Genomic DNA, 12,940 nt, shown 5'->3' on the forward strand with positions numbered 1-12,940 from the left:
GAAGTATAGTAAAAATAGCTGCATAAGTTAGATTGTATTTATTTAGTTTTCATGGTTGTAAATAAACAGACATGGAAATGACTATAATAGTTAGTTGGATCTTCTATTCACAGTAACTACACTGCTATATATGAATTACTAATCTGCATTGTCACAATTATAGTAAAGAAATCTTTTTTGAATAAGCAATATCTAATCCATCATTCACACACTCAAGGTATAATTCTTTCCCAAACAAATCATCAGGAATATCAAGATCGCATGCCACAATTCCTTTCTTATTTGATAATCTGGGTGAAGCTCTCTTCAATAAATGTAATTCTTCTCCATCATGTAAAATCACAAACCATGATTCTCTTTGTGGTTTAGGGAAATGTGGACAATACACTTTAAAGTCATTATTCAAAGGATAATTATCATGAGTTAAAACAACTTTTATCAGATCTTGTTCTTGTTGTTTAATTTCTAAATTCCCAGTAGGTAAATGAGATGCAATCTTAACAAATTGTTTCTTAGCCATTTCATCACTATCACCATCACCATAGTCATAATTTGTTTCTTTATTCTCAATATTCTCTCCTTTAACACCCAATTTCTTTGCTAATCCAAATAATTGTCCTGGCTTCATTGAACCTAATTGTTTTAATGTCTGGTTGGTTTTACCTTCACTAATCAATTTCAATCCCGGTAATGCTGAAACTGGATCATCATCATACCAGTATCTTTGTTTGATACATTGCATCAATTGAATAAACGACATCACCACTTTGAAATAACCCAACTCAGCCGCGGCATCAATATAAGCTTGCAAAATACGCAAGGCTTGATCCAATACCGAAATCGTATCTTGAGCATAATCAGCAATTGGTAATTCAACACGACTCATATATGCTTGAATCAATAAATAGGCTTTTACATGTGGGTCCCATATAAATTCACAATTCAAGTCTTCCGCAGGATATCTCATTGCTTGGGACATTTCCATGTTAATCAATTCTTCTCCATGTCTCGTTGCTAATTCATTATATTCCGTTGCCTGACAAAGAACTCGTAAACAATCTCTAAATTCAAAATCAGGAGTAACATTATTAACAAAATTTCTCATGGTTAAATGAGATAAATAATAGTATGACGATATTTCCAAAAATGGAGTGGCATGTAATTCATCAGATCCACCAGTGTATACACATTTAGATTCCACTAAATTCTCAATAGTCAGATCAATCAATTTGGCCAAATATTGGGAAATACCATATTGTGATATATCTTCAATCCCATAATAAGTGGGGTTATTATGGGCTCTTCTATAAAGAAACGTCCAAGTTAAGAAATCCATTGCTTCTTGTCTTGTGGTGATTGTACCGGCAGAAATCTCGGCACCTATATGATTATCTAACACTTTGTGTAAAGAAGACTCAACCGGGAATCCCAAATTCAAAAAATGTTTGTAAAATACTTTTTTCGATTCCTTGGTATAGACTATGGCAATACCACTAGTATCATAAGCTGGACGACCAGCTCTCCCCATCATTTGTAAAATATCTGTCAAATCCATATCTCTATATGCTTCTATCTTGGCATCAAAAAATTGTGTTCCCTTGATAATAACTAAATGAGCCGGTAAATTGACCCCCCAAGCTAAAGTAGATGTAGCAATCAATATTTGGATTTTCCCCTGTTCAAACAACTTGTGAGATATTTGACGGTCAGATTCAACTAACCCAGCATGATGCAATCCCATACCAAATTGAAGAGATAAACGCAAAGTATCATCTTTAACATTTTCTAAAATATCTTGTAATTCGTCATCAGAAATTTTTAAAAATCTTCGAGGATTACTTTCCATCCCACATAAATGAATAAGATCCAATGCAGTAAGTCTTGTTTGACGACGTGAAGCCACAAATATCAACACTGGTTTATTAGGAGAATGTTGCTTTATGGCCATAAATGCTGGTTTATTCATTGTCTTCATCAATGGACAAAAGGCAAGATTTTCAGGGAATCCATCAATGTACATTTGTAATGGTACTGGACGCACCGATTGTGGGAAATTGAAAAGACCGTTTTTCACACCTAACCAACCGGCCATATCAAACGCATTCGAAACAGCTGTTGACATTCCTAATAATCTGATTGGTTTTTTAGTTTGTGAAGAAATATAATTCATACGACTAACAATCATTTCTAAAATTGGACCACGATCACTTGCCAACAAATGAATTTCATCCATAATCACCAAAGATACTTGTTGAACAAATTTTCTTGTTTGCCAATTACGAGAAATACCATCAAACTTTTCTGGTGTCGTGATAATGATATCTGCTTCTTTAACTTCTTGAATTGTGGGGAGAGAATCACCCGTCAATTCTACTAATCTATGACTGGTGTTTTTGCATATCCGTTCCCTCCAATCATCGACTCTTTCTCGAACCAATGCCTTCATAGGAGCAATATAAACCACTTTTGACAGCGGGAACTCGTTGAAAGCATGCCAAATGGCCAATTCTGCAACCACGGTTTTACCTGACCCGGTGGGAGATCCAACAAATACACTTGAATTGGTGTTGTACAAGGAATGGAAAACCATTGTTTGCATGGGGTTGAAATATTTAAATTTGGATGAATATATTTGTTCCACATCTGGATTATGCAATGCCGTGACTGGAAGTGGTTGCAAACGTAACAAATCAGTTTTAATAGTTTCATTTGATGGTCTAATCAAATGCTGGAATGAGACTGCATGTACGGTTTCTGAACCAATCCACAGGTCCGATACCACTCTAACTACTACTTGTGCTGGTAATGGATCCGACAATGGTATCATAAAATCCATTTCATGAGGACTATGTAATTGTTTCTTGTGTAAAATGAATTTTTCAACGTGCAAAATTTCTGAACGATCTGATTCTTCTACCGTTAACCAAAAAAATTGAGCACTGCCATGATATTTGTCATCCCAAACAAAATCAGGTTGTAAGTCAACATGTACTCGCATCACATTAGTTGTAATGGGGAATATTTCCGATTCAATATCAATAAAAGGAAATTTCCCTATAAGTTTGTACAATATGCTGCCCATTTTGAAATTATGTACCAAATCACCCAATTCACCCGCCTCCATATCTCTAAGAGCAAGCATAGATGGATTTTTGGCCTTTATATTCCGCAACACGGGTTGTGGCAATTCAAATTGAGTCATGGGATGTTCAAATGCCCATATTCTTTTGTCAATAGATTTACATAATGACAACATAATGTTCATTAATTTACCCCATCGTCTATTCATGGCAATCAAAAATAAGGACCGACATATTCTTGCTGAATTTTGGGCTACGTAGTTTGAGTCGGAAATCAATGCTGAATCCTTGATATGGGCTTGTGACACAAAAGCTTGAAGTAAAATATTGGTTTTGCCCTGAGGCGAATCAACATCTCCAGCAACTTGACATGGTGCATCTTCTTCAACCAATTGTTTCAATTCCTTAGATTCTTCTTCTCTGAATTTTATGCTATCGAATTCACTACTCATACTTATCATTGATAATATATCAGCTTCTGTTGCCAAAGGGTTCATCATTTGATTGAATATTTCAACGGAATTACTAAGTAAATAAAAATCAGATGCAATTCTACCCAAATCTTTAGGAGTGAAAGCTTCAGAGTTTTCATCAAATATAATCATTTGTAAATGGTGAAGTCTTTTGGCACAGGTGAACACCATTTCTCTTCTTCTGTTTGTCAATGAAGGATCCTCTTGTAATTCCTTCCAATCAATTCCATAAGCAAATGGGTTCTGTTTCATTCTAACCATCATATAAGTATACCCAAGCCATTGTACCGCTTCTTCCACATTGGTGACCGTACCCAACGATATTTCTGCATTCAAATTATCAATGAGTTTATCTCCAAATTTCGATTCAATGGGGTGCTGTTGGGTAAGTAATGAAACATAATGATCGAGTTTATCACTGGTGGTACACAAAATACCCGTACCAAACTTTTCATACTGCGGTCTACCGGCACGACCAAATATTTGTATCACGTCGGAAATTCCCAAATCAACAAATCCACCAGCTTTGGAGTCGTATACTTGAGTTCCCTTAACAATAACCACTGCAGCTGGTAAATTAACCCCCCAGGCAAGTGTGGCTGTACAACACAACACTTTAATTGCCCCACTTTCAAACATTTTCTCTGTCAAATTACGGTCACTACGCAACATACCAGCATGATGGACACCAAACCCATGAACAAACAATTCTTTCAATTCTTTACTTCTATTTTTATTGGAAGCTTCACGTTTGTATTTCTCATATGAATCTGCTTCAGAACAATTGAAAATTTCCAGTTCTCCATATTCCACTGCCATTCGAATAAATGTTCTAGCTGTGTTCACAGTATCTTTCCGAGAATGAACAAAGACCATCACTTGAAGTCCTTGGTTGATATAATCAGCTAATTTTTCATACGACACCTTGTCGATATTTTCTCTCGCTAATTTTGAGCCTGCTTTACCTCGAACACCCAATATTTGTTGCTGCAAGGGGACAGGTCTAAAACTTTGATCAAAATAAAACATCCCAACACTTCTATTGACACCAAGAAAATCAGCAACATCCATATAGTTTGGCAATGTGGCTGACAACCCAACAACTCTAATCATCAGTTGGGTACTTTCAACTTGTCTTAAAGTACGAGCAACCAATGTCTCAATAACAGAGCCTCTATCTTCATGTAATAAATGAACTTCATCAATGATTAAAAGTTTAACTTTAGCAACTAATTCAGAGTCCCCAGTCAGTTTTCTTGTCACCACATCCCATTTTTCAGGAGTAGTCACTATAATTTGTGTATTGATTATTTCTTGTCTTGTCAATTGCATATCACCGGTCAATTCACGAACATTTATACCTAACCATTTGAGTTTTTTACTATATTTCTCAACAATTTCTGCTGCTAATGCCTTTAAAGGAGCAACATAGACAATTTTAAATTCATCATAATCAATGTCAACGGAGACATCCCCATCTTCAGTAACCGTTTCAGTGACAAATTGATTAATGGTATGCAATATCGTTAACAAAGCCACATCCGTTTTACCGGCACCAGTAGGGGCACACACCAACATATTTTCATTAGTGTTATACGCAACTGGATATACTAAACTTTGCATTTTGTTAAGATTCTTATAATTTTTAAATGTTCCCTGACATAAGAAATCTAAATCGGAAATTTTAACCAAATTTTTCTCTGAAATCCATTTATTTGGTTTGTTTTCAGGGTAGGGGATCACCAATTCTTCGTGGGTGGCATATGAATCTCTAGTGGTACCTTGAGGTAAAGCAAATTTCTTACCCGTGATGGAAATTATATTACCAACATCAGGATTTTTGAAAACATTGGGATATTTTTGATGAGTTGATTTAGGTAATAATGTTTGATTCTTGGCTCTTTGATGATTATCAATAACTTGTTGAGCTCTTTCTTCAGACGACATTAATCCCAGTGATTCTCTAGTGGCGAAGGCTCGTTTGTTCTGTATAATTTTCGAAATGAGATCAAATTCATCAAATCCTAATATATCAAATAATGATGACTGAAGTTCTTCGTCGGTCGGACTTTGAAGTAATAATGATTTGACTAATGTGTAAATCTCCAGTTTTTCAAGACCACGTTGTTTACTAATCTTATTACATGCATCTTCAATTTCATGTATCACAACATCGGCACCTGAACTTTTGTTTCCAATATGCTTCAACGAATCTATGGTCACATTGGCAAATTTATTTAAAATTTTATCTATAGGAGTAATCTTGGCATTTTCATTGTCTATATTTGGGACTTTTTGTTGTTTGTTCCCAGTATTTATTCGATTCAATGCCTCTATCATAGGCTGCATAGCCTGCATGTATGATTTTGTCGATGATACAGTATATGATGCCATTGTAATTGTTAATGGAGTGTGTATGTAATTATGTGGGAAAAAGTAGTACTATAGATTAAGGTTAAATATTTCAAAAAAAAAAAAAAAAAGAAAAATTTCAACCACTCATTTAGTTGCAATTTTGTTGAGTGTCATGGAAAATCTATTCCAAAGCAAACCTGTTACTTTCTGGAAAACCATCGTTTAACACTTGGCTCTACCACCACCAAGTTCTGCACATCTTGTAGAACTTTCGGCCACACTATGTGGTCGTATGTTAACAGTACCAAGTGTTTAAAAGTTTCTTGACTTTACTCTTGTGCAATAATTTTCTTTCAAAATCTGTACAAATCTTGGTGGCAAAAAAAAGCATACTTACAAATTGTTACACCTCATGATACTAAATAAACATCATAACCACGTAATACATTTTTTTATTATAAATATAAAGACATTACTAAACTAACTCTCTAAAGATAAATATAAAACCTATAAGCTTAATCAAGAATTGAAATAAAAAGAACTATTGTAAAAGCTCTTTCAAGCCTTTGTTTCGATATGAGAACTCTCAACATGCTCAGTATCGTGAACAATACTTTTGAGACCAGAATTACCCATCTTTTCCATCATTTCTCCAGCATCAAAAGTGGTTGGAGTAGTGTATTTGAATTTTCTTGCTGGAACTTTATCTTCAAACATCTTATCCAATTCAGCAAAAGTTCTACCTTTAGTTTCAGGTAATTCAAAGTATACCCAAATAGCAGATAAGATTGCGAAACCAGCCCACAAGAATGCAGATTTTGCCTTCCAATTCCATTGAGTAGGATTCAACATGTATGGAGTAACAATAGCAACAATAATACCAGCAATATTATACAAGTTTCTTGCCAACATCACCGTCTTGGCTCTAAGTTTGGATGATGGCATTTCACCAACAATACAGTAACACATTGGTCCGATGGTCAAATCGTAAACAAATGTGTAAACCAAAAGCATACTACCAACGGCCATACTAAGTGATTTTTTGTCGGACGTACCCATACCACCAGTAAGCAACAAAAGTACTGTCATGGCACATAATCCATAAAAGTAGATTGTGAAACGACCACATTTTTGTGACAAGAACCAAGATCCAATGGTACCAACGATACCTAAACAATATTGAATGATCGAGAAAGTGAATGACATGGAAACTGGAACACCAGCGTTTTGATAGAAATATGTTGAATAACCCATCAAACTTGATCCGGTAATGTTTTGAATCAACCAAGTGAAAGCAGCAATTCTAGTTCTCCTAAAGTTTGTACCTTTAAAACATTCAATAATAGATGAACCAGCAGAAACAGCATCTTCTTCTTTGATAGTCATTTGGATTTTTGTCAACATACTTTGGGAAATGATAGACTTATCGGGGATATGTTCACTTTGAGACAATAAACGTTCCAAGGCATGCTTGGCTTGTTCCAAACGACCTTTTCTGACCAAGAACCAAGGTGATTCAGGAGCGAAAAAGATACCAGTCATAATTGGAATGGGCCAAATCCATTGTATAGCAAAGGCAATACGATATGCATGAGGATCGGACAGTTGCAGGATGGCTTTAACAACCCCTGATGAAATTAATTGACCGAAAACCCAACAACAGTTGATATAGGTGGTAAGATAAAGTCGCAATGTTGTAGGGGCTATATCCATAGCGTAAGAAACACACACTGTTTGATAACTACCCCAATTAATCCCTAACAACACATAAGAAACCATTAATACATGAACATTTGGAGCAAAAAATTGAATGAAAATCAACCCAATTGAAGAAGCCAAAGCTGGAATAAGTGTATATCTGTAACCAATAATATCAACTAAATGAGCACCAATATAAACACCGACTAATTGACCAGTTTGATAACACATTGACAACCCAAGTTGATCCTTTGCTGGGACTTGGTATTCACCCAAATTTTCGTAATATCTACCAAATTTCTTAGCAAAACCTTGATAAGCGTAAAAACTAGCGAGCAAATTAGTATCATAACCTTCCATAATTAAAGCTGACGATAAAACCACTGACCAAAAGCACGCCTTAGGGAAAGTTTTTATACATTCTTTAAGCGGCATAGTTTTATCTCTTTCATCTTCAGCTTTAGCAGTATTGGACATATCCAAGAACTTGGCGATATAGTCATCGACATTTTCTTGAGCAGCATTGGAAATATGTGAAGCATTAGTTGTCTTATCATCCAAACTCACGATGGATGGAGTCGACACATTTTTTTCATCTGATTCGGGTCTATATTCTTCAATGGTCATGATGATTGTATAACCCAGCGTTTTAGATTCTTGAAAGATATAGTTTTTGTTTTTGAGAATTGATCCATTTAAAGTGTTTATTATGTGGACATTCTTACAGGTATTTATAATATTTCAAATTGTAATTGTTGCTCCAGGTACTTGATGCATACTTACTTTCTCTTTCTCCAAGCCAAGAATATAAGGTTTTGTTTTGTTTAGTAGAGTAGAGGGGTTTGGTTTTCATGCATAGACTCGGCGTAATTTCAATGTATTCCTGATTTTCACAATAAGAGTTGGTATGTATGTTTAGACATATTTCCATTTTAGTGGGGTGCTTTTTTTTGTTGTTGATGCGGCAATATAAGCAATAAACATTTTCCGAAAATTGTTGCGAAATCGGATAAGGAGGGGGGCGACATAGAAAGAGACACGCGAGTGGTTCTGTTTCTGTTTCTGTTTCTGGTTCTGTTTCTGTATACTTTGCATCCCAACTTCAACTTTATTTTTGAGAGGTTTGTCAGACAGATCTCGCGAATAGTTACTCTTTACAATTTGAACGTTTTATGGCAAACAATTTCAACGGTTAAATATAGAACTTTTTGTTGTTGAACAAATATGAATAACCAACGACTAGTTTCAAGATATTTTTTCATAATCCAAATATCGTAACAAACTATATTTAGTCATTCATTGTGGTCACGTCGACGAAGTGGTTATCCCCACAAATAGAATATTCGTAAAATTCAATTCTGATTTCAACCATTCGAGTAAATCACAAAACACCGAAAAAAAACCACAAACGTATGAAAAACTTATAAAAAGCTCAAACTAAAAAAATGACAAGAAAATAATACTAATACAATCAATGGCAAACTAAAACCAAGTTTGCTCATGCAGATTTTATCCTAAAATTGATATAATTAGAGAGAATGTACTACCACCATCGCGTGCATTTACCGTATTTACGAAATCACATTCATAACCTGAAAACAACAACTAGAGACGAATCTTCTAACAAAACATTCACATGAGAATATACGTCAAAGACCACATAGTAATCGCCTGACTCATACATGAATGAAATAACTTCAGTGATGAGGCTGAATATGGATCGGAAGACAAACTTTGTTAATTTCTTTTTCCTGCTCTTTCTCTTCCCCATTTAATTAATTACGGGTATGTAATAATCCGCCTTATATGTGGTGATAAAATGATCCGGAACAATAAGCATTTCTTTTTTTTTTCAAACACACACAGTTGTTGTTATAGACTTGACAAATAAATAAATTTTTGTTGAGTAAATTAATTAATGTGGAATTTCATTTTTTGTTTTTCGTCTTGTTCCGTCCTCGTCGTCGTCGTCGTTCCTGAAATTCACCGTCTCGAAGGAAATTGGTGGTACCACTACGAAATAACGCTATGATTCTAGTTGTATAGTTATTATTGTTGTTGGGTTGAAAAAATAATAAATGAACCACCTTAAAAGTGAATAATTAAGCTGTCCCTTTCGCCATATTACCTTTTAATAGAGGGAGGTGGGGGGAGGCGGGGGTACAGAAAATATAGTAAATCCGCACCATATCTGTAACGTACAGAAATGGCGGGGGACATAAAGGAAAATGATGGCTTAGGTTTATTAGGTACTTTATAACATAGTTGCCATTTTTCCAGATATTATGAATAAATGAAGAATGAAAGGGAATGGTTTCCCCCCCACAACTAAGTGTTGACGTTGAATAACTTAAAGTGTTTTATACTATAATTTTAGACTTCTATAGGCTACAAATCTTATCTGAGGTGAGGAGAATAATTAATGAGAGCAATACAAGAAAATAGATTTTAGTAAGACCAATTAATTTCTATGATTACTCTTGTCAAGTGGCTAGTCCAATACAATCACGTAAACTAATGAAAATGACTCTTTCAAACCAATAGCGCCGGAATAACTACTCCCATAAGAAAGGATCAAGTTACTTACAGGTAAATTATTGAGTTTCAATAAGGTTGGTTTCGTTGTGGCTAGTTTTTTCGATGTTTTACAAAATGAAAAAAAACTTAATACATTTAAGCCAACAGCTTATTGTAGGTGCTCCTTTCATTATTCGTACTTCCTACCCCATGGGGAGTTTAAAATGATAATTGAAATTTAAAGCCAACTAGCCAACTAGCCAACTAGCCAGCTAGCCAGCCAAGACAAAACTAATCACAAAGACTAAAAGAAAGTGTAGTTATAAATCATTGCGAGAATTATTGCGAAAGATATTCCGCTTTTCAAAAAAACATTATTGCGAAAATCATTGCGAGAAAGGGGGAGTTATTTTTGGGGTACTACTATGCATGTGTTGTTGTCAATGTCTACCACAAAAAGGGGCTTCTTTCAACTTGATAAACCTACCAAAACATCTGGTAATCAAAAGCTACTTGTGTGAGACTATATTTATTGTAGATTACACCCCGCTCTACAAAGTTACCATGAAGACAAAACAACTTGTTTGAAGTTATATGAATCGATGTTAAAATCTGCGTCTCGTGGAGAGTAACTTGATTATGTTAGGTCTGCTATCGTTTATACTATGACCGCATCATATACAGGACATTAGAGCATCCTAAATTAAATCATCCCATTGTTTCAAGTTTCTTTGTTTAGCAAAGAGACAGTTCCAACTTGTTGTCGTCATAATTATCGGAATAATTTAAGCGAGGAAAAGTTGTGAAACAAATTGAAGAGTGGAGTGTGGGGGAGGGGGAGGGAAACAAGGAAGTATACCTCCACCAAGTAGAACCCAAATACTCCACGTAATCAACAACAAGTAGCCATATAATTCAAAATTTGTAGTAGTTGGCAAATAATATTTATACCCCCCCACTCCCCCAACCTTCCAATTTTCCTCTTCCTCTGGGAATTTTTTTTTTTGAAATACAAATCTCTTTTAAAACCAACTTAAACCTATTAATTATGACAATTGAATATACTTGGTGGAAAGACGCTACTATTTATCAAATTTGGCCTGCTTCATATAAAGATTCCAATGGTGATGGAATTGGTGATATTCCAGGGATAATTTCTACATTAGATTATCTTAAAAATTTAGGAATTGATATTATTTGGTTAAGTCCAATGTATAAATCCCCTATGGAAGATATGGGTTATGATATTAGTGATTATGAATCTATAAATCCTGATTTTGGTACTATGGAAGACATGCAAAATTTAATTGATGGATGTCATGAAAGAGGAATGAAAATTATTTGTGATTTAGTAGTTAATCATACATCATCTGAACATGAATGGTTTAAACAATCAAGATCACTGAAATCAAACCCTAAAAGAGATTGGTATATTTGGAAACCACCGAGAATTGACGCAAAAACTGGTGAAAAATTACCACCAAATAATTGGGGGTCATTTTTTTCAGGATCAGCATGGGAATATGATGAATTAACCGATGAATATTATTTAAGATTATTTGCCAAGGGACAACCTGATTTAAATTGGGAAAATGAAGAATGTCGTCAAGCAATTTATAATTCTGCCATGAAATCATGGTTTGATAAAGGTGTTGATGGATTTAGAATTGATGTTGCTGGATTATATTCTAAAGATCAATCATTTAAAGATGCCCCCATTGTATTCCCAGATCAAATTTATCAACCGTCAGGTGAATTAATTTCTAATGGACCAAGAATTCATGAATTTCATCAAGAAATGTATCGTCAAGTGACTTCGAAATATGATGTTATGACAGTTGGAGAAATTGGTCATTGTGATAGAAATGAGGCATTAAAATATGTTAGTGCTCAAAGAAAAGAATTAAATATGATGTTTTTATTTGATTTAGTTGAAGTTGGATCAAATAATCAAGATAGATTTAGATATAATGGATGGAATTTAATTGATTTCAAAAAGGCAATTCAAAATCAAAGTGATTTTATAAAGGGAACAGATGCTTGGTCGACTGTTTTCATTGAAAATCATGATCAACCAAGATGTATTTCTCGATTTGGAAATACTAAATCATTAGATTTAATTAATAAAACTGGGAAATTATTGGCCATGTTACAAGCTAGTTTAACCGGGACATTATTTATTTATCAAGGTCAAGAAATTGGTATGACTAATTTACCAAGATCTTGGTCAATTGATGAATATAAAGATATAAACACCATTAATTATTATAAAGATTTCAAAGAAAAATATGGTAATGAACCTGATTTTAAACAACGTGAAGAAAAATTATTAGATGTGATTAATTTAGTAGCTAGAGATCATGCTCGTTCACCAGTTCAATGGAATGATGATGATACTGAATCTTATGGTGGATTCTCTACGCATAAACCATGGACAAGAATTAATGATAATTATAAACAAATTAATGTTGCTAATGAATTAAAAGATCCAAATTCAATCTTGAAATTTTATCAACTGGTATTGAAATTAAGGAAAGAATATAAAGATTTATTTATTTATGGATCATTTGATATTTTAGATTTCAATAATGAAAAATTATTCACTTATGTTAAAAGCCATAAAGAAGGTAATGAATTACCAAAAGCTTATGTGACCCTTAATTTTTCAAATGAACTGATTCCATTTAAACCATTGATTGAAGGTGAATTTAAATTGATGACTACTAATGTTCAACAATCTGATTATGATGAATCAGTTTTATCTCCATATGAAGGTAGAATTTATATCGTCGATTAGACACGTGTGGTTATTTGTTT

At 34.2% G+C, this 12,940-nt stretch overlaps 3 protein-coding genes across 3 annotated transcripts; 1 reads left to right on the forward strand and 2 right to left on the reverse strand. All coding sequences in view use genetic code 12, as the record gives it.

The window, feature by feature from the left end:
• Positions 1-157: 157 nt before the first annotated feature.
• On the reverse strand, positions 158-5,947 carry CAALFM_C504920CA (putative RNA helicase; the record flags this gene model as incomplete). Its single annotated transcript, XM_716796.2, has 1 exon — positions 158-5,947. The coding sequence occupies one exon, from the start codon at positions 5,945-5,947 to the stop codon at positions 158-160; it is 5,790 nt and encodes a 1,929-aa protein (XP_721889.2).
• Positions 5,948-6,466: 519 nt separating this feature from the next.
• MAL31 (maltose permease) lies at positions 6,467-8,233 on the reverse strand (the record flags this gene model as incomplete). The annotated part of the gene is made up of 1 exon (XM_716797.2): positions 6,467-8,233. The coding sequence occupies one exon, from the start codon at positions 8,231-8,233 to the stop codon at positions 6,467-6,469; it is 1,767 nt and encodes a 588-aa protein (XP_721890.1).
• Positions 8,234-11,171: 2,938 nt separating this feature from the next.
• CAALFM_C504940WA (uncharacterized protein) lies at positions 11,172-12,920 on the forward strand (the record flags this gene model as incomplete). The annotated part of the gene is made up of 1 exon (XM_716798.2): positions 11,172-12,920. The coding sequence occupies one exon, from the start codon at positions 11,172-11,174 to the stop codon at positions 12,918-12,920; it is 1,749 nt and encodes a 582-aa protein (XP_721891.2).
• Positions 12,921-12,940: the final 20 nt, after the last annotated feature.

This window comes from Candida albicans, chromosome 5 (genome assembly GCF_000182965.3).
Source record: "Candida albicans SC5314 chromosome 5, complete sequence".
Lineage (NCBI taxonomy): Eukaryota > Fungi > Ascomycota > Pichiomycetes > Serinales > Debaryomycetaceae > Candida > Candida albicans.